Below are 27,892 nucleotides of genomic sequence, written 5' to 3'. Positions count from 1 at the left end.
TTCTTCTGTCCCTTCGATTTGAATCAAAGAGTTTTTTTATTGAATGCGACTTCTATTTTGATCCATTCGTGACTTTCTCTGCCTTTTTTTTGTGAGCTTACGTAGTGTATCTTAAAATTTCAAGCATATAAGAATTTTTTCGATTTCTTTATATCATTTTTTCTCCACTGGCAGTGATTCTTGGCTTTTCATTTTCATCTTAATATTGTTTTTTCTCTGTAGTTATGCATCTCCAGCAAATATACGAGCTTACAGTTTATAGGAAAGCATGGAATTTTCAGTTGGCTAGGCCGTAGGATTATCGTATTACTAGAATTTGTTTTGGTAATACTACGGGGAATTTGTATAAATAAAAACACTTCGAGGCTTTCCAAAATGTGTGTTAACATTAATTAAAAAAACTCAAATGTTATGTATCTTGGAGTGGTAAATTGTATTGGTTATTGTCGTTGTCATTCGACATGATTATTTTTGATAAAAGAATCAATTTGGAAAGCAGATGATTATCAAATCTCGTGTAACGGAACCAATTTGTTAACCAAAAATAGGGATTTCGGTCAAAATTTGTTTTTAGAAGAATCCGGGTTACTGATAATCAAACAGAAATAAGAATAATTGATGAATAATAGCTAAATAGAAAGCAAAGTAAATCAGTAAATTCCAGTAGTATTTCGTATCCTCACAAATATTCATTCCTCACTTTTTATAGCTATTTCTAAGAAATACGTTTCTCTCCTTTCATAATGGAGTCATTATGGACAATTAATGACATTTAATGTAACGTTATAATTGACAATCGTAACTGTTTCCATACAGATTCCATAACGTTTTCCGTAATTAATGCCTATTAATTACCAATAATACATAGCTATACCCTTTTGCTATTTAGGTTCAATCTTCCGACGCTTCTTCAAAATATCAAGAGTTTCGAGCACCTATTCCTTCTGACTTTCTTGGATATTTGCCCGTGCCTTTTCAACTATTTTTTGCCAACTGTCATTCCTTTATCGATCCACGTGTCATGACATGTCATCACATAATTAATTCGATTTATTAACTTGATTCTCCCAATACACTTGTAATTCGTTTGGTATGAGGGATAAGAAATTAATTACGGGATTAATTTTGAGATGAGTTTATCTCATGTTTGGTTGAGATAAAATCGCGATATAATTAATCTAAAGATTAGTTATTCCGCGATTGTACTGTTATGTTTATCTATATGGGAGGGTTGAATAAGAATCTCCAATAACCAAGCACGAGATAATTTATCTTGGATAACTTGTTTTCCAATTAAAGACTCCTTTGTTCTTGTTTTATTTGTTTTTTTTTTAAAAAAAAAAACATAATGTCCGCAGGAAAGCCATTGCTAAGAGTTGTAGCTTATTTTGGAAGAAGCCAACAACACATACTTGAATTTCAGCTTATCCTTGCATCAGCATTATCTTTTTGACGTTGCATTTTGATCCACTCGATTCATGTCATACTTCATTATCTCTCTCTTTTTTTTTTTTAATTTTAGGTAGGCTTTCTACTCAAATCGTCGTGGACTAATGCACACCCTTAGCCATGGTTACAACAATCAATCCCAGGATAAGGTTCATGTGAAGTCTCTAATCAAAGATAAGGCTTGTATCAATTTATTTAATAGAATTTAGAGATTTAAATATTTTACAAATTACTCTGTGACCCAAAAACAAAGGCAGAATTTCCCTGAATAGAATATAACTCCATATTTTTAGACGTTAAAATGAAAATCAAATTAGAATTAAATAATGGCCATAGGAAACCATTTTTCTTTTTCTGCGCCTTAGAAACTTTCTTTAAAACTTTTGGAAGCACACATCAGAAATTGTGTTAATAATAACTTTTCCAAATAACTTATTAAGAATCCTATTTCTTTTTAAAAAAATTGCTAAAAATTTGTCGAGACGCATGAGATAATAAAAAAAGGCACGCTTTCTCAAGGCACCTTTATAAATTTCTTAATTTTGAAAACCGACAAGTTTGGACTTAAATCTGAAAACCAAATTTAGACAGTATAATTAAACAACTTTGTGACGTAATTACCATATTAAGGACTCCAATAGAGTTTTGGTGGCTCTTGGATTTGTCTAAGATCTTCTTGAGTATCATATTGGAATTGTTCACTAATTAGCAGCTGCCTAACTATATGTTTTAATTATCTTCAAACAAAGACAAGTTGCAAATTCATTGCACCATTCCCTTCCTAATGGTAAATGGGCAAAGGGCAAGTCAACTTCAATCATCGAATAAAATGGTAATAGCAAATAACAACCACTTGCTAGAGTTCTGGGAATTAATCTAATACTTAATACATTAGCTTATTTTTTTGCACCATAAAAAAATAATAATTTAAAAACTCAATATTTCCCGTACCATTAATATTCCGTGCAAATTTAACTATCTCAATTTTACGAAAATTTTAGGTTAAATCTGCAAAAAATATTTTCCTTCACGTTTTTATTGGCGAAATTGTTTTTCATATTCACATTTTGTAGGAAATAATGTACTTGCAATACATTTATATGTTAGATTAGACTTCGATGTAATAAGGCTTAATGCCATTAGTGATTTTATATTATTATTATTGTTATTATTATTATTATTATTATTATTATTATTATTATTATTATTATTATTATTATTATTATTATTATTATTATTATTATTATGATGATGATGATGATGATGATGATGATGATGATATGTTAGGATCGGGAATCTGGGTAGTGCGGAATTTAGTCAAACAACGTTATAATGACAATAACAAATACAACACAAGTTGATAATAACGGCAATTAAAGCATATAAAGGAGACACAAATTTAATGTGGTTCGGTCAAGGTGACCAACGTCCCCAAGCGGAGAGGAACTATTTCACTATAATAATCGGCACACAAAAAAGAATACAGGATTAGAGATGAAACTCTAATTATCCCAAAATATATCCCAAGAGAATAACCTCACTACAATCACTCACAAAGAAGAGGTTCACTCAAAGTGTTTCCCAACACTGACTCTATGGAATATAATAAAACTCTCTTTTACAAGAATACTCAAAATGAGTTTCTAATCAAAATATGGGATGATTCAAATGAAGTAAGATGACCTATATTTATAGGGCAAAGTTCTTGGTCCCCAAATAAAGAAAAAAGAATAAAAGAAAATACTTTTATTCTTTGGCTCCAAGTTTGAATACTTTGACTCCAAATTTGCTATGGACAAATTTAGGCCATATCTTACGGCATACATATATGTGTATAGAGAAGTTTTAATTAGTTTGGATTGGATTAAACAAATACTCTTTTTTAGTTATTTAAAAATGATAAGGAATTTCTAAGTATGTCTATTAAAACATGTGAAAAAGTAGAAGATAAAAATTATTAATGCCCCAATTATTAGAATTATAATGATTTTTGTAGAGCACCTACCTCCAACTTTGTGATTGCTTAGTTGTTGAATTAATGAAACATCCGTTAATTAAAAATTGCATATGCCTCCTTCACTTATTAGAAAAATCAGGTCTGCGTCTTCGATAAGGAAAAGTTGAATATAAAATATTGACCATGTACAAAAAGAGGAAAAAGAAAAGATTATCCACGGATTTAAAAATAATATCTTAAAGTCATGGACCTCCCAACACAAATTAACAACATGAATAAATTGAAGTAGACCTAGAGTAATCCCCACAAGTGAGGTTTGGGGAGGATAGTATATACGCAATTGTATTCATACCTTCAAAAATTACGAAGAGGCTGTTTTTAAAGGACCCTCGACTTTGAAGTAGATTCTTTCAAAAGTGCATTGAACTATAGTTAGTGTCCATAAATTATAATCTCAAAAGAATTTTCTAGCAAAAATAAATACGCATTTTAAAGGGTAACATTCTTAAATATCGTTGATAATTATCCAATTTTGTTTCTGCAAAATTTAGGAATCTCGCGTATCGAACTAGGTTGCATGAAACATGCATGAGAGTAACTATATATTTGAGTAACAAGCACAAATATAAGAGAGTGCCACTGATACTCAAAGGTAAGTTCTACAAAGCGATGGTTAGACCGGCCATGATGTATAGGGCTGAGTGTTGACCGGTTAAGAAATCACATATCCAGAAAATGAAGGTAGCAGAAATGAGGATGTTGAAGTGGATGTGCGGGTATACTATGATGGATAAGATTAGGAATGGTGATATTCGGGAGAAGGTGTGCGTGACTCCCATTGATGACAAGATGCAAGAAGTGAAGCTCAGATGGTTCGGGCATGTTCCGAGGAGAAGCCCAGATGCTCCGGTAAGGAGGTGTGAACGGCTGGTTGTGGGCACGAGAAGAGGTAGAAGGCGGCGTAAGAAGTATTGGGGGGAGGTGATTAGGCACGATATGGCGAGACTTCAGATTTCCGAGGACATGACACTTGATAGGAACATGTGAAGGTCGAGTTTTAGGGTTGTAGGGTAGGAGGTAGTTGAGTCTTGCCTTATGGTGACTTTGTGAGACTAGTTCGATAGGTAAACTATTTCGCATTTGCTTTGTATCCTTCTTCTTGATTGCATGTTGTTCCTATTTTCCATACTATTTCTGTGCTGTTACTGATACTGTCTCCTTTTGTCTTCTTGAGCCGATGGTCTTTCGGAAACAACCTCTCTACTCCTTCGGGGTAGGGGTAAGGTATCACGACTCTAAACCCGGACCCGGTCGTGTTGGCGCCTCTCGTGAAGACAAGGCCAGCCGACACTTCCCATTTTCCAATTTATTAACAATTAAGTATTAAGAAACAATCGAAACATGACAAAATAATCCAAAGTAGCAGATAATATCATAAATAAGCGGAAGAACAACCCAACACAACCCGAAATCGGGGTGTCACTAGTCATGAGCATCTATAAAACCTAATACAAGTCTGAAAGGTCTACAACTATTACAAATGTCCGATATGAGATAGAAATGATAAAGAGGGAGAAACACACGTCTGCGGACGTCAAGCAGCTACCTCGTGAACTCTGAATGTCCGCCGCGAGCTTTCAACTCGCATTGGCAGGATCAACAACGCCTGAATCTGCACACAGGGGTGCATGGATTAAAGTGAGTACTCCAACTTAGTGAGTAACAAATGTAAATAAAGTCTGAAAGCAAAAAATCACGTAAGGCACAAAACATTCTATAGTGAAGCAGTAAAACCAAGTAAAATCAGTAAATCAGTGAAAGATAGGTAAAATTCTTTATCTCAGATGTAGTTTCACGAAAAGACTTTTTCAATGATTAAGCAAGTAAATGACAGTCAACTATGAAAAGTAAACACATGAAGGCTCGCCCCTCAGGCACAGTATCAACAAATCCGCCACTCGGGCAATATCTCAGAATAGTACCAGCCCCCTGGGCAATCACATAGAATAATACTATCCCCTTAGGCTCAATCTCACATCATAATGGGTACCCGCACTCATTGGGAGTGTACAGACTCCTAGAGGGGCCCCTTACGGCCCAAGCGCAATATCAAGCCACCTTGTGACATCATCACTAGGCCTTCGGCCTCATAATCAGTATCAAATGTTTCCTCACAACATAAGACTTCGGCCTTACTCAGTCAAAATCCTCACAAGCCACTCGGGCAATAGTAAGACATGTTTCTCAGCCCAAAATATCATTTAAAAGACCATTTAAGTGTTAAAATAAAGTAAACATGGCTGAGTACGAAAACAGTAAAATATAACATGACTGAATTCAAGTATAAAGTCAAAACAGTGAGGAAATACCAGTAAAAATCCTCGAAGGGTTCAAATAGTTGGCACGAAGCCCAAATATGGCGTTCAACCCAAATCAGGATGATAAAAAATAGATTTCACTCAAATACGCACTAAAATAGTCATCCGGGATGGACTAAGTCACAATCCCTAATAGTGCACGACCCCACGCTCGTCATCAAGCGTGTGCCTCACCTCAATATAGCACTACGATATGCAATCCGGGGTTTCAAACCCTCAGAACATCATTTACAATCATTACTCACCTCGGACCGGTCAAATCTCTAGCTCGCGACACTTTTGCCCTTCGAATCGGCCTCCACGCGCGTCGAATTTATCCAAAATCAGAATGAGGACGTCAAAATATGCTAAGGGAACGAAGCCCAAGCGAAAATAATCAATTTACAACATAAATCCCGAAATTACCAAAACCCGACCCCGGGCCCACGTCTCAGAATTCGATAATTTTTACATCAATAGATTCCTTATCTCCCCACGAGTTCATACATATCAAAAGTTCTAAAATCTGACTTCAAATGGTCCTTCAAATCCTCAATCAAAAGGATATGCAGGTGCTGCCGTAGCTGCTCTGCCCATACCACGACCATGACCGCGTCCTCTAGTGGCCATGGCTGGTGGTACTGGTGGTGGTCCATCCTGACCGGTAGCGCGTTTCCTTGCCATTTGTGAGAGAATAGAATAATAAAAGTTTAGTACTCGGATCAACAAATTCGCACGACAAGAATTTCAAGAATATGAAGTTTTTCCTAAAGGTTCTGCAGCCTCTCGAGGATAAATACAGACGTCTACGTACCGATCCGCGAGACTCTACTAAACCTGCTCACGACTCGTGAGACCTATATAACCTAGGCTCTGATACCAACCAAACTTATACCACATAACACGGATAAACAAAGCATAAAGAAGCAGAAATGGGGAAAACAGAGTGGTAACTTATGAGACGACTGGCCGGGTCGTCACATCCTCCTTAACTTAAACCAACGTTCGTCCGCGAACGAATCAAGAAACACACCTGAATCCTCAAACAGGTGAGGATATCTTCTCTGCAACTCCCGTTCGGTCTCCCAGGTAGCCTCCTCCACGGGCCGACCTCTCCATTTCACTTTCACCGAAGCTATATCCTTTGACCTCAACTTTTGAACCTGGCGACCCAAAATAGCTACTGGCTCCACATCATAAGTCAAATCATCATCTAACTGAACCGTGCTGAAATCCAAAACATGAGACGGATCCCCAATATACTTTCGGAGCATAGAAACATGAAATACCGGATGTACACTTGACAAGCTAGGTGGCAAAGCAAGCTCATAAGCCACCTCCCCAATCCTCCGAAGCACCTCAAAAGGCCCAATGAACCGCAGACTCAATTTCCCTTTCTTCCCAAATCTCATAACACCCTTCATGGGCGAAACCTTCAACAGAACCTTCTCACAAACCATGTAGGACACATCTCGAACTTTCCTGTGAGCATAACTCTTTTGCCTCGACTGCACTGTACGAAGCCTCTCCTGAATCACCTTCACCCTTTCTAAGGCATCCTACACCAAGTATGTCCCTAATAGCCTAGCCTCGCCGGGCTCTCATGCTCATACTTCACCTGCTGACAATTGAGACAGCAAGCTACAAATCCCACAATGTCTTTCTTCATTCTTATCCACCAATAATACTGTCTCAAATCCTGATACATCTTCGCGACACCCGGATGAATGAAATACCGCGAGCTATGGGCCTCCTCCAGAATCAACTCCCGAAGCCCATCCACATTGGGCACACAAATCCGGCCCTGCATCCTCAACACCCTATCATCTTCAATGGTCACATCTCTAGCATCATCATGCTGAACTCTGTCCTTAAGGACAAGCAAGTGCGGATCATCATACTGCACTCTCTGATGCGATCATATAAGGAAAATCGAGAAACCACACAAGCCAATACCCGACTGAGCTCCGAAATATCTAACCTCACGGACCGATTGGCCAAGGCATGAACATCAACTGCAAGAGGTCTCTTCCCAACTGGAACATATGCCAAACTCCCCATACTCACTGCCTTTCGGCTCAAAGCATCGGCCACCACATTGGCCTTTTCCAGATGATACAATATAGTAATATCACAATCCTTAAGCAACTCCAACCACCTCCGCTGCCTCAAATTGATATTTTTCTGTTTGAACAAGTGCTGGAGGCTACGATGATCAATAAACACCTCACAAGACACACCATACAAATAATGCCTCCAAATCTTTAACGCGTGAACTATGACAGCCAATTCCAAATCATGAACGGGGTAGTTCTTCTCATGGGGCTTCAACTGACGAGAAGCATAAGCAATAACTCTACCCTCCTGCATCAATACACCCCCAATGCCAACTTTGAAGCATCACAATACACGGTATATGAACCTGAAGCTGATGTCAAAACTAATACTAGAGTTGTGGTCAAAGCTGTCTTGAGCTTTTGAAAGCTCTCCTTACACTCGTCCGACCATACAAACGAAGAACCCTTCTGAGTCAACTTGGTCAAGGGCGATGCGATGGATGAGAATCCCTGAACAAATCGGCGATAATAACCCGCCAAACCAAGAAAACTGCGAATCTCTGTGGCTGAGGATGGTCTGAGCCAACTCTGAACCGCCTCTATCTTCTTCGGATCAACCTGAATACCCTCGCTGGACACCACGTGCCCCAAGAAAGCCATTGAATTGAGCCAAAACTCACACTTGGAGAATTTTGCATAAAGCTTCTCCTCCCTCAATCTCTGCAACACAACTCTCAAATGCTCCGTGTGCTCCCCCTGACTACGCGAATATACCAGAATATCATCAATGAAGACTATGACAAGCGAGTCAAGATAAAGCCGGAACACACTGTTCATCAAATGCATGAACGCTGCTGGGGCATTGGTCAGCCCAAGAGACATCACCAAGAACTCATAATAACTCCCTGGTGCTGGAGAAGGGGACTGAAGGGAACCCCTCGCACTGGAGTGGCTAGCAGATGCACTCGGCATTGAAGTGCCCCGAACTGATGGAGCACAGGACGAACTCTGAGGTGGAAGGGCACTAAGTGATGACTGGCCCTGATGAGAACTGTGAGAACCATGACCCGATGACGCCCCACGATAACCTGGGTGAGCTAGTTGAGCATGCCTGAATGGACGGCCTCTGCCGTGCTGAAACTGACCCCTCGAAAGAGTACCACTGTAACTACCAGATCCTCGAGGCCTCTTGGCCTCCCTCTCCTCTCGCTCATGGCGACGAACAGACTCAATCTCACGGGCAATATCCACAACCTCCTCGAAAGTAGCACTAATCACCCTCTCCATGGTCATGAGAATATGAAGCTGATAAGTGATGCCATCAACAAACCTCCTAATCCTCTCTCTATCTGTCGGAACAATCAAAATAACATGACGAGCTAATTCGGAGAACCTCATCTCGTACTGCGTCACAGTCATCTTTCCCTGACGCAACCACTCAAACTCCCTACGCAGCTCCTCTCTGCGGGACTGCGGCACATACTTCTCCAGAAAGAGAACGGAGAACAGTTGCCAAGTAAGGGGTGATACACCAAGAGGCCTATGCCTCTCAAAAGCCCCCCACCAAGTGAAGACAGCTCCAGAAAACTGATAAGTAGTGAAAGCGACCCCGCTGATCTCCAGACCCCACTATTCGGGGTAGGTGTAAGGTCTGCGTACACACTATACTCCCCAGACCCCACTAATGAGATTTTACTGGTTATTGTTGTTGTTGTTAAGCACAAAATAAAATTACCGATAACAAATTAGAGAATAATCATATTGCATTGTTATTCGTATCTTCCTTAAAATGAAAAATTAAGATTCTTGTAGCTGTTATCCTTATATAAAAATCGATCATAATATTTTTTTTGTATCGTTTCAATTTTTTGGAATATTCTTGATGGACGAGTTTAAAAAAATAATATTCGAATTCAATATTCTCAATTTGTGCTTATTATTCTTGCGCTCAGATTTATCGTTCCAATTTATCACACGTCCAAAAAGGAAGGATCTACTAATATTTAAAGGCAAATAAGTATCATTATTAATAATTAACGTATTTTCAAAATCTTTCTTGAATTTTTCCATATATTGTAGTTCTGTACATATAACGAATCCTAGAATTATTTTATTACTACTCTGAAAAATGCCAAACTACGTCTGACGTGGTTACGATGTGGCTGTGGGATCCATTTCTGACCGAACAACAACCTCTTCATCAACACCACATCCACAATTTCAGCTGAAATAAACCACCGATTGTTTGCAAAATAGGGGGCGGTGTGGATTTATCTTTTAGGGCTTCAATCTTCCTTAGATTTATGAATTCGCCCGGATAATTTCTCAATTCAGCAGCCGGTACCGGTGAATTCTGGCCGTGGAACTCCTCAATTTCAGCCGCCGGTGCCGGTAAAATTCTGGCCGGAAAAATGGGGATGGCATGGGACGATGTTGTTTTGATGGAACCCGGCGTGAAATCGGGTGACCCGACTGTTATAACCGTGAATTGCCCCGATAAAGCTGGACTTGGATGCGATCTCTGTCGTATCGTTCTTGAATTCGGACTCTATGTAAACCGCGGAGGTCATTTTTTTTTTTTTTTTTTTTTGTGGTAATTTCATTTTCCATAAGAATCTGATTTGCTTGAGTTATTTGAGCATTTATTTCGTTTAATATCAATCAGATATGCTTTCTATCCCAAATTAGTATCTTTGGTTGTATGAAACCTAAGCTACATTTTCACTACTCCATTCGTTCCATTTTATGTTTCGTTCCATTTTATGTGATGATGTTTGACTTAGCCTATGTTTAAAAATAAAAAGAGTCTCTTGAAACTTATGGTCTAAAACAAAGCCAGAGATATTTGTTTGGGTATTCACCTATACATTAAAGGTAAAATGAGAAGTTTAAAGTTAAATTCTGATAAATATAGATAGAAATGTGTCATTCTTTCGGGACAGACTAGAAAGTAAAATGTCCCATATAAAATGGACAATGGAGTATTTAAGTGCTGGCTTGGCGGCCGAAAAGGTTCAGCTTTTTGCGTAGAGTTTGGAGTTAGGTTGTTTAATCTTCTGACCCATCAGCAGAAAGTGGAATATTTGATAATGGATAAGCTCCTTCTCTAGCTTCTCAAGCTATATTTGTTACTCCATGTTAAAGCTGTTTGTGGGAGAGGGGAGAAAACATAATAGATATTAATTATGTGTCGTGTTGCTTGCTTCCAAGTTGAATTATATCTGTGAAAGTACTTGACATCTTTAACATTTTTCTGCGTCCTTTTCCGTGTCAAAAGTTTGAAAATAAACCCGCGATGATAGAACTACTTGCCATAAAATATCAGAACGCATCTTTAATCGAACTTAAAAGTTCTAAAATATACATATAGCTTCACGTTCTTGCTTTTCAACGGCAAAATGTTGGACAGCTCCATTAAATCTTACACCTTTATGATTTCACTCATCAGCCGCTCAATGTGTTGTATGACATTGATGTATAATTTAATACAGATTTTGCCACCGATGGGAAATGGTGTTATATAGTACTATGGGTTGTCCCACGTCCAAGCGGGCTAAAAGTTGATTGGGCAAGCTTGAAAAATCGGCTTATGTCTGCATGTCCATCATGCATGATTCCGTACTACTTAAGCCAACAGTCCACTTGTTCTCCACGTCCTACAGTTTACCTATTGAAGGTTTTTTGCCTAGACAGGAAAGGGTTGCTACATGGTAAGTATAAATGCATCTAAATTTTTGTGCCTTTTTTACTTGCACGTGGCTTCATAAAATTCTTATGTGGTTATTTGTGCTATTTAGATGTTACCAAGGTCCTTTGCGAGCTCGAGCTAACCATTCAAAGAGTAAAAGTTATGACAACACCAGATGACAAAGTTTTGGATCTCTTCTTCTTAACAGATGACATGTAAGTCCTTGAAGTTCTTGACATGTTTAAGGCACTTTTGATTTTCAACCTAATTGGCTTTTGGTTCTCTACTTAATATAAGATTTTATATTTTGTGGCCTTGCTGCATTGTTATTGATGCTAGTCTTCTAATCCCATTAGCTAATACATATCTGATGGTTGAACCACAGTGACTTGACTATTTGGACTGAACAACCCTTCTTTAACACCATTATTAATTAAACCTACCACCACTAAGGTATAACTACGAGTTTAAAAAACTACAAGGTCAAACTCAATTTCAAGTATTGTGCTCTCTTACACTTGTACACTGAACCAACTCTGTAAGATATCAGATATTGGAGACAAACATGGATGTCCTTTAGTAATTTCCATGAAAAGGTAGCAATAATTTGTTTCCTGTTCTCGGGAATGCTATGGGTTCGGGTAGAGCAAACTGGATATAGAGGAATCATATAGGCGATCTGAACTAGTTTGGGATTGAGGTATAGTTGATTGGTTGGTTGATCTTTGCGTTTATCATGAAACAAAATTCACAGGGTCATGCAAATTTTTAAGCCAATGTAGTTAAATAAATCTTATTTCTAAGTATTAGAATTACTTAATTAATTTTGCAAGCCTCTTTTGGCCAGTAAACCAAACAGTTACTGGTAACTGAATGATTGATGGTGCTGCCCGCTTGATATCAGTTTCATAATATAGTATCTTACAGCAGCCAGATTATTTAAAAGAATATATATATAAACTGTCGCAGCAACCAGATTATTTAACTATGGAAAAAAATTATGGATGTAACTTCTGTTCCACAAAACCTGCGCTAAGTTATGCGCTAATATATTGCCGTGTTTTTTGGTGGAATACTCTGATTTGTCTCTTGCTGATCCTTTTGGCAATTCAAACTTCATTTCCACCATATAATTTAACTGTTGGGCCATTGCTAATGTGGTTGGTATTCATCTCCTCCCCATCAGATGAGGTAAAACTAAGCATTAAAGGTTATCAATAATTGCCTGTTATGTGGTAATTTCTTTTACATTTCTGCTTGGTGTTCTGTTGCCATATTAGGGACTTGCTGCACACGAAACAAAGACGAGATGAGACATGTGAACATCTAAGTGATGTTTTGGGAGAATACTGCATTAGCTGTGAACTTCAGTTGGCAGGGCCTGAATGCGAAGTTCAGCAAGGATTCTCTTCTCTTCCACAAGAAGTTGCAGAAGAACTGTTTAGTTGTGAATTGTCTAAGGAAGCAGTTCCTAAGTCCTCTTCTTCTGATACGGCAAAATTAAAGAAGGCAACCATCACAGTGGATAATTTATTGAGCCCAGTCCATACCTTGCTTCAAATACAATGTGTTGATCAAAAGGGCCTCATCTATGACATTTTGAGGACTTCAAAGGACTGTGATATTCAGGTACCATATATTTTAGTAACTGTGTAGTGATTTCCTGTTCTCTCGAATCAAATTGTTTTGTAAGCAAAACACTTCCGATGGTCGAGGTGGATTCAAATTTCTGTCTACATTGTCCACAAAGGAAAAAAAACTAGGACCATATAAAAGAATGAGATTGTCTATACTTCATATCTTTAATCTTTATTGGTGCTTCTAGTTTGGAATGTCTTTCCTATTGCCTTACTTTTATGACATTAAACATATGTGCTTGTTATTTCAACGTCTAGATTGCTTTTGGAAGAATCTTGTCTTCCGCCAAGGGCTATCGCACCATAGACCTATTTATCCAGAGAACAGATGGGAAAAAGATTCTAGATGATGAAAACCAAGCATCTTTGTGTTCTCGCTTGAAGGAAGAGATGCTTCATCCACTGCGAGTCACTGTTGCTAGTCGTGGCCCAGATACAGAACTATTGGTTGCCAATCCTGTTGAGTTATCTGGAAAGGGAAGGCCGCGTGTCTTCTATGATGTCACATTTGCCTTAAAAAAGCTTGGGATATGTATTTTCTCGGTAAGTGCCAGGTGCTCAAATTTGCCTTCATAAACGTTTTTTCTTCCATAGCTGTAACGGAAGTTTTATTGTATCTTATCTCCAGTTCCATAATGTGTACACTCCTAATTGGTTTGCAGGCTGAAATTGCTAGGCATTCAACAGCAGAGCGGCAGTGGGAAGTTTATAGGTTCCTTTTGGATGAAAGCCCAGAGTATCCGTTAGCTAGCAAGCGAGCTCGAACTGAAATCTTGGAGAAGGTTAAAAGAACACTAATGGGGTGGTGAAATTCAAGAATTACCAAGGCACCATTTCTTTAACTCAGCTCAGCAACATTCAAGTGTTGTCACCATGTATATATATCCGCAACAAGACTAAAGCGTAAGGAGAACCCTGGGCTATCGGAGAACCATTGCGTCCAAAGTTCAGTTTGTGACTTATCTACGCTTCTATGGGTTAACAGCTGCATGAGTTTTATGAGATACCTCTGTTTTAAATCTTATGTTTTTCTCTACTCTCTTGACATAATAGAATCTCCTCTAGTTATCCATTTCTTTTCCCTTTCTGCATATTCTGTTGTTTATGGGCAGTGTACATTGGTTTATTCGAAGATATAATGTTGCTTCTCCATTCCTCATCACGATATACAGGTTTTGTCCTGGCTGGTAGCAGGTTAAGCTGGAAAACGAAGGAGGGGTTTGGTCTATTGGTAAAAGCACAACACCTGATGTGTGAGTTAGACGTACCTCACGGATCAGAACTCTGCCAGTCAAAATGCTTGGTTTTAAGTAATATTTACGTTCAATTTAGTTTATTCTTGTTCAAAATTCTTTATTTTCGCTAATAAAGCCAAATTTTAGTGTTCCTTTTCCGACTTCAAATCACCCGTATCAAATTGAAAAACACTTGAAGTTTCCGAATAAACTTAGCTTCATTTTTCACTGTAAAGATGATCCCCATAAAGATATTCTAACCCAATTTTTTATTTCTTCCATTTCAACACCAATTACGCAAATACCTGAGAAGTCTAGACTAGAAAATCACTACTATAAATTTAAAAAGATCTATCTATATAATGAAAATAAATCGCGATAGGGGACAAAAGCCCGGACCATAATTGATATCTAGCTTCCATATGTGAAATACATACAACATTTTTATTAGTTTTAAATGACACATTCGAAAGTTCAATCAGTTGAATAGTGCTCACCTTTTGTAAATTTAAAGGATCATACGCACTCAAGCCTCAAGGTAGGAACTCCTTTAAATTGAATAGTTTGGTCTCCCAGTTGTGCATATAAAATTAAATTTAGGCGGTGTCAAAACTTAAACTAAAAATGCTATTTTTAGAGAGATTTCAGAGATAATAAAAAAAATGACTGTCTGAAAATCAAGATATTGAGCTAAGCTATCTACTTCCATCCTCATTACATAACTACGAAGTATCAAATAAGGATTAGCTTTGAGCCATGTAGTTTGTGAAAAAAATTGAGAAATTTATTTTTAGTTGTTTGGTTTTTCTAGTTATATATAAAAAGAAGGGCAAAAATCATTTTTAAGCCGCGTGGTTGAAACTATTTAAATTCGATAATCGCAAAAATATATATATTTGTTGTATATAACATATAAAATTATATATAAAAATTATTTTTTTGACTATTATTTCAAAAACGACTATACAGTGTCAATTTTCAAAAAGAATAAAGAAAAAAACAAGCACTTGTCCTTTAAACAAAAATGAGAAAACAATTTATGCGTCAAACGTAGGTTAATTACTCTAAAACCCTAAAAAACCCTCACTCTAAATTCTAGGGTTCAGCAACCGCTAAACTCAGAACTCACTTCCATCATCCTCATCTTCTCTCAATCAATTTGCTTTCCGATTCTTCGATTCCATTGCTGCACATAGCAATAGAAGATGAAGAATTTGAAGATATTGAAGGAGCAATTGTCGAAGATTCAGTTAAATTCCGAGGATGAAGCTATCAGCTTCGCAGCATTTGACGTGGAGCGAAATCGCCTCTTCTTAGCTTCTTCTTCTAACTTCATATACAGTTTACTTCTGCCTTCTCCTCATGTAAGTTTTTTACCAAATTGTTTTACTTTTTCTTATATTAATTACTCGTTTCATTTTATGTGAACCGATTGGGTATCGAGTTTAAGAAAGAAATATAGACTTTTGAAACTCGTGGTGTTAAAAATACCATAATGTGATCCCTAAACTTTTAAATCCAAAGTTTTGGGGAAAAAATTGTTTTCCTTTTTTTTAATACCTTGGTGTCGGGGTCAGCTTGCGCCTACCATGACTAAACCCATCAACAAAGGTATCGGTAACTCTGCCCACCATGACTTGGTAAGATGGGAAGAAATAACCTAGTGTTGTTTGCAAAAAAAGTTTATTTTCTTTAAACAACAAAACAAACAGAGTCTTAATAACTGATACTTTCTTTTTGCAAAAAAATGATAAATAAATAAAAGAATTCAACGAATTTTCAACCAAACGCCTTATAAGAATTTTCTAATTTCCTAAGAGTATTTTCCAGTCATATTAAACACATATGAATTTACTTATCAGCACCTTTTGTTACAATGCGGCAACAGTAGAAACAGATGTACCTAACTAAAGCAATCGTCTAATCTCTTGCTTATTACTATAACTATCACAGTGGATGATTATTTATTCTAATATTAAGAAATGCAAATGGAAGAAGCAAGGATTGATTATGGAACTGAAATACATACAATTGCTGATTAGATAGTCAGGGTTGAGTTGGAGTTGTATCCAAGGAAACTTGTGATATCTTAGGAGATGATAAGTACACTGTCCAATTTTATTTGATACAATTATTATGTGGGCAGTGGAATATTTTCCCTTTTTTTTGGATAAGAAAAATTGAAAAATAAATAAATTTCCCTTGGAGAAGACCATTAAAAGAAGTTAAGGCTTGATTAGTTGTGCTTTTCAGATCTTTCTTAGTTATAAAAATTGATCTGTAAAAGATTAAAAAAAGAAATTGGCGTAATTCAGCTTGGATTCGGCATTCTCCAAATTTTGTCATTCGTTTGGAGTACAGGGAGTTCTAAATTTATACATAAACAGCAGTGTTCTATGTTTCAGGTTGTGTTTGCTTGTATATGTCTAGCATGTTTATTTCAGGGAACAGTACAAGGGTGATAGTGGGAAAATTGTCAACCCCGCAAAACTTTATTTGTAAAAATAAAAAAGGTCTGAAAGTTGATTTTCTCTTCTCTTAGAACATTTAAATGTGGTCAAGTAAATTTAGGTGTGAAAGTGGCTTCTCCTAATAAAAATTGGAGGAAATGAAGATAATGTGCACATCAAGTTATGATGCAGGCTAAATGCTCATGATATTGCAGAAGCTCATTTAAAAGATTTAAAAGTTGCCTGCGAGGTGTGCCTAGAGGCGAAAAAGGTTTATTGCCTTCCGTTCTTCTTCCTTCCCTTGTCTCATGTGGCTTAATGAAGGAGAAACTTCCAATAGTTTATAAGTTTCTGCATGGGGTCCATAGAGATCTTTATCGTTCTATTCTATGGCCTGGGCTTATATGTCAATTTTCCTCTTCCTCACTGAAAAATCTTTCTCTGACTAGCTTGGTGCTGTAGCAGAATGCAGGAGCTTGGAATTCCATATCAGATAACCTTATTGACTTAGAGCCTGGGGATTTCATTACTTCCATGGATTATCTAATGGAAAAAGAAGCAGTGATTATTGGGACTTCATATGGTCTTCTATTGCTATATACTGCGGATGATAATACGACAGAAATTGTTGGCCGAGTGGAGGGTGGAGTAAAGTGTGTATCACCTAGTCCAGATGGAGATCTTCTTGGTGTAATTACCGGTTTTCGACAAATTCTCATGATGACACCAGACTGGGATGTTTTATATGAGATGGCACTGGATGATCTGCCTGAAGATATTGACGTACGTAAGGACTTCTTTCCATATATTTGAACTAATAAATACTTTTTCTTCTTCAAATGAAGTTCTATCATCCTTAAAATGCTCTTTTGGTGATTATGTGTACATTTCTTGAATAGTTTTTGTAGATGAAATTCTTTGAAATCACAAGCATGTCATCATTTTTGCTTGCTGTATACCCATGAATGATGATGAACTAGCATATTTTCCTCTACTGAGATCATTTTACTATCGCCTTTTCCAGGTACAAGGCATAATATTTAGAGGATTGTATTTAACCGAATAAGCATTTTCTTATTTCACAGAAAGTTGAACTGCGGAAAATGCTAATTCTAGTTTGGTTTAGGTAGGTGTTCATAATTATTTCAAAGCTGAAACTTATGTGTACTTTCCAGACAGTGTACGATTTTGTTTAATATGATAAACTTGTGCAGTAGTTGTAGTAACAAGAATGTCTGCTGGTTTGTGATAGGTAGTCTTGTCCTTCAATGTATAGAGGCTTGTTCTCTTTTTCTTAGATGAAGGTGTTTCATTACTAAAAGGCATCAAGAAGATGCAAAGTTACAAAAGAACAAAAAGCACAAATACTAGTTTGTTAGCCCCTTTACATTGTGTCAGTCTAAACATCAGGCAACTAACAAAATCAAAAACATTATCAAAGTTAATTACAGGAGTTAAGTTAGTCCAGCAAAAAAGGTTAAGCAGACAACTAGCTTTAAGAGAGAGAGTTAAGGTTGAGATCCCATCAAAACATCTATGATTTCTTTCATTCCACGGGCACCAAAAATTAACTGCAGGGATCATCGCCCAGATCTTCTTGATGGTCTTATCAACTCTCCATAGGCTCCAGCTTGCATATGCTTCACCAACGTGCTGTGGCATGACCCAGTGAATGCCAAAGAAAAATAGAACATATTCCATAGATCCTTAGCCACTCTACAATGCAAGAACAGGTGGCGGACTCTGAACTGCTTTGACACATATAGTATATTGACCAATTTAAATCCCCTTCTGTTGAGATTGTCTTGTGTTAAGCATGCTTCCTTAAGAACAAGCTGGAGCAAATGTTCTTAGTAGGCAGTTTGGTCTTCCAAATTAGCTTCCAAGGCCAGAAGTCAATTATCTGATTTTGAGAACTTAATAGCAGGTAGCATTCCTTCACAATGAGAAGGCTGTTGTCTCCCCAAATCAGTCTGTCAGCTTTGGTTTCATCGATGGTGCACCTCTCCACACTAGCTAGTAATTCCAACACGCTATCTATCTCCCCATCCAGAACATAAACTCTGAATAATACATTCCAATTTTTCTCATATCTGTTTTGAGCAATAGAGGAATTCTTATCTTGGGCAATTTGGATATTGTATAACGATTTATCCTTCCATAAACTAATGTTCAAACCATTCTCAACTTCGAAAGATACTTGCTCAGAGAATTCATTTCCCAGCTTGCTGATGTGCTGCCAAGGACCAACCCCATGAGATGTCGTAGATGTTTTTGTTCTTCAGTTATCCCTTCTACAATGTTTAGCAACAGTTATTTCTTTCCAAAGGCCGTCTCATCTGTACCGAACCTCCATAGCCATTTTATGAGCAGACTTTTGTTGTGTAAGGCCAAGTCTCTAATACCCAGTCCTCCATTGCTTTTTGATTGTGTGACATTGGACCACTTGACGAGATGGTATTTGTGGGAGCTGCTGTTATCTTCCCAAAGAAAGTCCCTCCTGATCTTGTCTAGCTTCTTAAGTACATTGTTAGGGATGGGAAATAATGACATGTAGTAAGTGGGGATGCTATCAAGGACACTATTGGTGAGAGTTCATCTCCCTCCCATGGAAAGATACGACATCTTCCAAGCTGCTAGTCTCTTTCCAAAGTTCCCAATGATCCCATTCCAGATTTCAATATTCTTGTATTTGGCTCCAAGGGGGAGACCTAGATAGGTGGTGGGGAGTGACCCAATTGAACAACCCATAATGGTAGACAATTCCTCTAAATTAGGCACATCATTGACCGGGTACATGATACTTATCATCATGTTGATATGTGAATTTGATAGTGCTTCGAAGAGGAGAAGTGTTAAATTCAAATACAACAATTGTGGTGTTAGAGCCTCACAAAAGATGAGTGTATCATCAGCATATAGCAAGTCTGACGCTGTGACTGAGTTCCTAGGATTAGTACCCACATTGAATCCCTGAATCTACTGCAACTGTTTGGCCTTATCCAACATTTTGCTCAGACCTTCCATTGCTATAATGAACAAAAATGGGGAGAGGGGATCTCCTTGTCTGATCCCTTTTTGAGGAGAGAAGAAACCCACCGGACCCCTATTGACTATCTCTGACTATTTCACAGTTGAGATGTTGAATCTGATCCATCTTATCCATCTGTCTCCAAATCCCATTTTCCTAAGTATAGAGATGAGATAGGACCAGTTGAGTTGGTCAAATGTCTTTTCTATGTCAAGCTTGCATATCACACCAGGTTCCCGACTTCTAATCCTCCAGTCAAGAATTTCATTGGCAATCAGTGATTTGCCTGTGGTGTTTTATGAAGTCATTCTGATGGGTTGAGACTAGCTTGCCAATAATCTTCTTCAATCTCTTTGCTAGAAGCTTCGAGATAATTTAGTACACACTTCCTATGAGACTTATTGGCCTATAGTCTCTTAACTCCATGGCTCCTTTCTTCTTAGGAATTAGTGCAATAAATGAAGCATTGCATGATTTAACCATATGACACTGTTGGTGGAAGTGGTTGAGAGCGAGAGCCCCCATTACTTCTGACTTGATAAAATCCCATGCCTTTTGAAAGAAAGCCATGGCAAACCCGTCTGGACCTGGAGCTTTATCTGGGGCATAAGACTGGATAACAGCATGGGCTTCTTCTTCACTGTAAAATGCTTCTAACATTTCTCTGTCAACTACTCAGATTCTGGCCACCTCCTCAAAATTGGCTGTAGGTCTCCAAACTTCATTTTCAGTATATAAGTTCGGGTAGTAATTTAGGATTTCTTCCTAAATTACTTCACTACCCACCTTAAGCTAGCTTGTCTATAGTGTTGTGTCTTCTATTTGAATACCAATTTTTGGAAGTATTTAGTGTTCCTGCCTCCTAGCCACCGGCATCTAGACTTTTGTCTCCATGAGATCTCCTCAGCTTTGGCCAAGTTCTGTAGCTCCAATTTCAAACTCAGAATCCTTTGATTTTCAAATTGTGTAGGGACTCTGTTTTCTATAACCTGCTCTAGGACTGAAAGTTTATCAAGTGCTTTGCCTCTTCTATCATCCGCTCTGTCATAAAACTCTCTGTTCCATTTGCTTATATCCTTTTTCAGGTTCCTCAGTTTTTGAACGATGATAAAATCAGGCGAGCCACCAATCATGTAGTTCTGCCACCGCTCCTTTAGCATATCAATGAACCCATCTTGGTGCAGCCACATGTTCTCAAACTTAAAGTAGGATATTGTTGCTTCCCACTCACCATACTCCAGTAGTAATGGCTTGTGATCAGAGGCACTGGTTAATGATAACCCATCTTGCTGCAGCCACATGTTCTCAAACACTGTCTTCATTCATTGCTGCAGCCATATGCTTGTTCTCTTATCAAAATGGCACTGGTTTTTGCATGTGAAAACATCAATTCTTGTGGTATTAAAGCTTAGCACTTTGCTTCAACTCTACTGGAGCGTTGAAGCATGCAGAAGGTCATTATATTAACTCTTGATTTTCAGTTTGCAAGTATGTGAATAAGTCCTTCATTTGTATTGCCCTCTTGAGAAGGTAATATGATAACCTGTCTACATTGAGTATACAAAACAGTTATTGTTGTCTTTACTCTTACCTTTTCTCGGACTGTTGCAGAATATTTCTTCTTTCAAGAATTTAACTTCAATGTACGTTTGACATATTTGGCTGCACACATTTGGTTTTGAATTATGCTTCTGTTAAGAAAATGACTGAAAATAATTGTGCTGTTGATTCAGATGAACATACTTACTCTTCCAATTATTCGTCGGAGAGCTCAGTTTCGTGGAGAGGTGATGGCAAATACTTTGCAACGTTAAGCAGGGTGAATAATTCTCATCTCTCCCATAAAAAGCTTAAAATCTGGGAACGGGACTCAGGGGCACTCCATTCTGTTTCAGAATCAAAGCCTTTCATGGGGTCAACTTTGGATTGGATGCCCAGTGGAGCCAAAATTGCTGCAGTTTATGACCGAAAGGAAGATAGAAAATGCCCATCTATAGTTTTCTTTGAGAGGAATGGATTAGAAAGAAGCTCATTTTGCCTCAACGTAGAAGTTGATGCTACTGTAGAATTTGTGAAGTGGAATTGTAACTCAGACCTTCTAGCTGCTGTGGTCAGAGGTGAAAAGTACGACTCTCTGAGGATCTGGTTCTTAAGTAACAATCACTGGTACTTAAAGCAAGAAATCAGATACATGAAGGATGATAGAGTCAGATTCATGTGGGATCCGATAAAGCCTCAAGAGTTAATTTCTTGGACTGTTGGTGGGCATATCACAACCTACAACTTCGTCTGGATTACAGCTGTCATGAATAACTCAGTGGCACTTGTAATTGATGACTCCAAGATACTAATAACCCCTCTTTCTTTATCTCTCATCCCACCACCTATGTACCTCTTTTGTTTGAATTTTCCCTCTGCCATTCAGAGTATGACATTTTGCTCTAAAAGTTCTATGAATCACCTGGCTGCATCATTGTCAGATGGCAGATTATGTGTTGTAGAGCTTCCTGCTATTGATTGTTGGGAGGAGCTAGAAGGTAAAGAATTTGATGTTGAGGCTGCTTCTTTTGATTCAGGATATAAATCTTTCATTCACCTAGCATGGTTGGATTCGCATAAGCTTCTTGGTGTTAGCCATAGTCAAATTAGCAACTCAGCAATAAAAGACTCCTCTAAGGATGAGCTTTCTATATATTGCCTCCATGAAATTGAGCTTGTATGTTCTGAAGATCGTATTTCTAGTTCAGTGACATGCTCTGGTTGGCATGCTAAAGTTTTGAATAGATTATCTCTTGAAGGTACAGTAATTGGTATAGTTCCTGACCAGGGAAATGGCTGCTCAGCGTATGTTCAGTTTGACGGTGGGAAAGTGTTTGAGTATGCTTTGAAGGTGGCTGATGCCAGAGGGCTTCATCAGAAACGTGATGATATGAGTTTTTCTTCATCTTGCCCCTGGATAGATCTTGTGCAAATTGGAGGCTGTTTGCCGCAGAAAGCTTTGCTTTTTGGTCTCGATGACAGTGGTAGATTGCTCGCTGGTGAAAGGACATTGTGCAACAATTGCAGCAGTTTTTCTTTCTACTCGAATTCTGCCGACCACACTGTCACCCATTTGATTCTTGCAACTAAGCAGGATTTACTGTTTATTATTGATATTAGTGATATCCTGAAAGGAGAACTGGAGGTCAAGTATGGGAACTTCCTGGCAGTTTTCAAGCACAAAAAAGGAGAAGATGAAAGAAACTATATTCAAATATGGGAAAGAGGTGCCAAAATTGTAGGTGTTCTTCATGGGGACGAATCTGCTATCATACTTCAAACAGTTCGAGGGAATCTTGAGTGCATCTACCCCAGAAAATTGGTCCTCGCTTCAATAATTAATGCTTTGATCCAGGGGCGTTACAAAGATGCATTGCTCATGGTAAGAAGGCACAGAATTGATTTCAATGTTATAATTGACCACTGTGGTTGGCAAAACTTTGTTCAGTCAGCTGCTGAGTTTGTCAAGCAGGTGAGCAATCTAAGTTATATAACTGAATTTGTCTGTTCAATAAAGAATGAAAATATCATGGAGACACTGTACAAAAATTATAGATCCCTACCTCACGACAATGAAGCTAAAGCTGTAGAACATGGAGACCTCGAGAGTTCTCATGGTAATAGCAAGATCCATTCTGTCCTACTGGCCATAAGGAAGGCTCTGGAGGAGCATGTAGCGGAAAGTCCTGCTAGAGAACTCTGCATTCTGACCACTTTAGCTCGAAGTGACCCTCCAGCTCTTGAAAAAGCTTTAGAGAGAATAAAAATTATCCGAGAAAAGGAATTATCGGGTTCAGATGACCTGAGAAGGGAACTCTACCCTTCTGCTGAGGAAGCTTTAAAACATCTTTTGTGGTTGTCCGACTCAGAGGCAGTTTTTGAAACTGCGTTAGGACTTTATGATTTGAACCTTGCAGCTATCGTTGCCTTGAATTCGCAGAAGGATCCTAAAGAATTCCTTCCCTATCTACAAGAACTAGAAAACATGCCAATAGTGTTGATGCAATACAATATAGACCTTAGATTGCAGAGGTTCGAGACTGCACTTCAACACATTGTTTCTGCAGGAGGTGCTTACTTTGAGGATTGTATGATCCTCATGAAGAAAAATCCCCATCTTTTCCCCTTGGGACTCCAATTAGTTACCGACTCTGTCAAGAAAAACCAAGTACTTGAAGCCTGGGGAGATCATCTTAGTTCCAGAAAATGCTTTGAGGATGCTGCTACTACTTATTTGTGTTGTTCTTGTTTGGATAAAGCTTTGAAGGCTTATCGTGAGTGTGGTAATTGGGGTGGGGTTCTGACAGTAGCTGGTCTCATTAAACTTGGGAAGGAGGAAGTGTTGCAACTAGCACATGAGCTTTGTGAGGAACTCCAAGCACTAGGTAAACCAGGGGATGCTGCAAAAATAGCTTTGGATTATTGCGCAGATGTTAATGCCGGTACTAGTTTCTTGGTCAGTGCAAGGGAATGGGAAGAAGCTCTGAGGACTGCATTTCTTCACAGGAGAGATGACTTGGTCGAGGAAGTAAGGACTGCATCACTTGAGTGTGCCAGCTCATTGGTTGGTGAATATGAGGAAGGGTTGGAGAAAGTGGGGAAGTACTTGACTCGCTATTTGGCAGTTCGACAACGGAGATTATTACTTGCTGCCAAGCTACAGTCAGATGAGCGATCAATAAATGAAGTTGATGATGATACTGCTTCTGAAACTAGTAGCAATTTCAGTGGAATGAGTGCATACACCTTGGGGTATGTGATTTTGTAATGAGCAATCTTGGTTTGTCTTATTGTTTATTCTAAATAATTGATTCTTGTCATATCATATGTCATGCTGTTAACCTTCCTTTTCCAAATATTGCTTCTCTCTTTTTCATCCTTTTGTGGATGTATACTCTCATATATGCACTGATAACCCTCTGACATGTTCCTTGCAGCTGCCTGTTGTCCACTGTGTAGGAGCTAATTTATTCCATTTCAATGGAAGTATGTTTTTAAAGTCCAGCTTCCTAACTACCCTCTTTCATAAGCAGGACAAGAAAGGGATCAGCTGCATCTATCAAATCCAGTGCTAGTACAAAAGCGAGAGACATGAGACGTCAACGAAATAGAGGGAAAATACGTGCTGGCAGGTATGTTATTATGCAAATCTCATATTTCTTTTTGATGCTCATATTATTTTACTTCCTGATCCTTGTCTTCATGGTACATTGCAACTCAGTCCTGGTGAGGAGATTGCTTTGGTAGAGCATTTAAAGGGGATGTCTCTGACTGCTGGAGCTAAGCGCGAGCTTAAATCTCTCTTGATATGCCTTGTGATGCTGGGGAAGGAAGATATTGCTAGGAAGTTGCAACATGTTGCTACAAATTTTCAACTGTCCCAAATGGCTGCTGTAAAATTAGCTGACGAGACCATGTCAAATGATAGAATCAATGAGCATTTCTATGTTCTGGAGAATTACATCCCCAAAATAAAGGAAGAAATGCAGCATTCAGAGCTTTTCTCCTGGCAGTCAAAAGTATTGATTTGAAATGCAAAGGTATGCCATTTGGTTCTCTCTCATTTATGTTACTCTTATTCTTTGCTCTTCTCCGATAATGTGGGTGAGAGATGTTCTGGTTTGAGCTCAGCGTTAGCCTGTAGTTTATAATGGTCATGGTACATTTTAGTGACAAACTTTACTGTTTCAGCAACTAGTAATGCTAAGAAAGAAGTTAATGAGCTATTTGACGAGTGCTGAAATCCTGAACAATTGTTACCACCTTGATAATTGGAGATGTAGGGAATATCAATCCACAAATCTGCCCAGCTATACTTACATAGAGATACCTGCATTATATGCATACAAGATGCATTATTTTCTTACATAGAGATACCTGAATAATAGCATACATCTTTAAAGAAAAAAGGAATGGGCATTATCATGTTCCTGTGCTTGGAAGAGTTAACTTAAGATGGATTGATCACCTGAAAATTCTATTGTCAATTTCTTTTGTTAATTTCACAGGCCTGATGGCTGCTTTTGTCTCATATTTAAGGTATTGAGTAGCCTAGATGATTTTATTTACTGCTTAATTTCTAGAGATACTAGTAGAAGTCTTCCACTCTTAATAAATCACTAATCGAATCTTCTATTTGTTGGCTTAAGTTTTGCTCAGGTAGCATTTGTTGTATGATTCATCATGCCTTTGCTGTTAACTTGTTATATCTGTCTTCTCTACGGCTGATGCCGTGTTATATCTGCCTTTGCTCAGATAACTTGTTATATCTGTTAACTTGCTCAGGTAGGCATATGCCGTGTATAATCTGAAATGTCATCCTACGGCTGATGTAGTCGGGCACACTACTGTAAATGGGCGATGGAAGAAACTCAAAATTTCTTCTGGTTCTCGTTGATCACCGAGGAGTTCTAAATTTTGGTCTTGCTCCCAATGAATTTACTTTCTTATTGACATTGTAGGTTTAAGCTTTTTTAGTTATGTATCTTGTGTACTTGCATTTTTCAGCAGAGTGATGGCTCTTTTTAACAAATTTAAATGATTATCGGTTTTCGACATGCCAACTATATTTGTGAAGAATATAAGCCATTTCAATGTAAAGGATTCGTCTTATGCTGTGTCACCGGAAAGATTTACCTTGTATTTTCCTGAAGGGAAATTTTTGTTCCTATACCATATAGGAAACTATATTACCAAATATGTTCATAGTTTGTATATTACCCACCATGCTAAAAATATTTCTACAAAATATAGACAATTCATTAAATAAGGAATCATTGTAGCTGTAGGCTTTCTTATTTAGGTGCGCTAATATTGGGGAATTAAATATTTTTTCAGATATTTTACAACGCAAATCACGCATTAATATTTCATTTCTCTGTATATTTTCATACGTTGTTTGATTGGATTGGAATTTTCATATGTTGTTTGAGTGGAATTTGTTTTTACAAGAAACAGAATTTTCATACGTTGTTTGTTTGGATTGGATGTTGTTGCAAAGAATTGAGAATTCTCTCTATGTCTCTCTCTATCTCTCAATCCCAAATTTCAGTAATATAAAGCAAAAGAAAGAGAGCGGCAATTCCACCATTGACAACCATTAAAAAGCTAAAAAGCTTTGAATTCGAATTTGGATTTTCAAAAATCATTATTTGTTTGGATTGGGTGTTGTTGAAAATAATTGGGAATATGGTTTGGAGTTTATATCTCAATTTTGAGGTGTTTTGGTGAAGATTAGATTTGGTTTTGGCTGAATTTCAGATTGAAACTCGAAGAAAAAGAAGAAGAAGACATGACATACATTATATTGCATAAATTGTAGACTGTTGTTTATTTATTTTTCTTTTATTCATTTAACTATTATATGAAAGTTGAACAACATTGTATAAAAGTTGTATTTAAGTGATATTATATTGTATTTAAGTGGTTTAATGACAATCGTAACATCTCTTCCCATTTCTTACTTCTTCTCTAGCATAATACATATTTTCTTCATATACTAGTCCAATTTTTTCAGTTGCATACCTAAATTTTGTGGATATTCTATGACACCAATAATTATTTTGAACTGAAGTTAATACCATACCAAGAGACCAACATCAATGGTAAGGAATGCATTGTATGTCGTTCAACTGTATTTCCAAATTCCAATTAGTTTTTTCTTTCTTTATTAAAATTTTTTAAATCTCAAAGTGTAACCTTATTATCAATTTTAATTTCTTTTATCACCATTTTCCTCTTATCATCTCTTCCAATCAAAGCCCACCACTAGAGCACCAACAAATTATTTTATGACATTCGGGACAAAAAGAAACATTTTGAGTTAAGTAAACGTTGAAATTTGTTGCCGCACAAGTAAATTCTATCAAATTCTGGTTGTATATCAATGTCCCACATTTTATCTATATTTTATCTACAAAATAAATAACATGTCAGAGTAAAATATATATATATCAGTATGAATTTTCACAATATCTACAAAATTTCTCCATT

At 37.6% G+C, this 27,892-nt stretch overlaps 2 protein-coding genes across 11 annotated transcripts; both read left to right on the top strand.

The window, feature by feature from the left end:
* Positions 1-9,860: 9,860 nt before the first annotated feature.
* Positions 9,861-14,297, top strand: LOC107822649 (ACT domain-containing protein ACR9). The gene is made up of 6 exons (XM_016649203.2): positions 9,861-10,385; positions 11,312-11,530; positions 11,618-11,723; positions 12,789-13,137; positions 13,404-13,688; positions 13,808-14,297. The coding sequence occupies exons 1-6, from the start codon at positions 10,232-10,234 to the stop codon at positions 13,952-13,954; spliced, it is 1,260 nt and encodes a 419-aa protein (XP_016504689.1). The 5' UTR covers positions 9,861-10,231; the 3' UTR covers positions 13,955-14,297.
* Positions 14,298-15,424: 1,127 nt separating this feature from the next.
* Positions 15,425-26,510, top strand: LOC107822647 (elongator complex protein 1). Of its 10 annotated transcripts, none has more exons than XR_012696824.1 (6): positions 15,425-15,744; positions 17,296-17,617; positions 21,595-24,652; positions 24,838-25,032; positions 25,122-25,440; positions 26,186-26,510. XR_012696824.1 is itself a non-coding variant. In XM_075225613.1 (6 exons), exons 1-5 carry the CDS (start codon positions 15,586-15,588, stop codon positions 25,429-25,431), a joined length of 3,948 nt encoding a protein of 1,315 aa, XP_075081714.1. In that variant the 5' UTR covers positions 15,425-15,585; the 3' UTR covers positions 25,432-25,440; positions 26,190-26,510. The 10 variants fall into 10 exon arrangements, 7 of the variants coding, with proteins under 7 accessions (XP_075081714.1, XP_016504681.1, XP_075081715.1 ...); XM_075225613.1 differs by having other exon boundaries at positions 24,934-25,032; positions 26,190-26,510; XM_016649195.2 differs by having other exon boundaries at positions 24,934-25,032.
* Positions 26,511-27,892: the final 1,382 nt, after the last annotated feature.

Source organism: Nicotiana tabacum, chromosome 11, assembly GCF_000715075.1.
Source record: "Nicotiana tabacum cultivar K326 chromosome 11, ASM71507v2, whole genome shotgun sequence".
NCBI classification, from domain to species: Eukaryota; Viridiplantae; Streptophyta; class Magnoliopsida; order Solanales; family Solanaceae; genus Nicotiana; species Nicotiana tabacum.
This window is presented reverse-complemented; position numbering and strand designations above follow the sequence as displayed.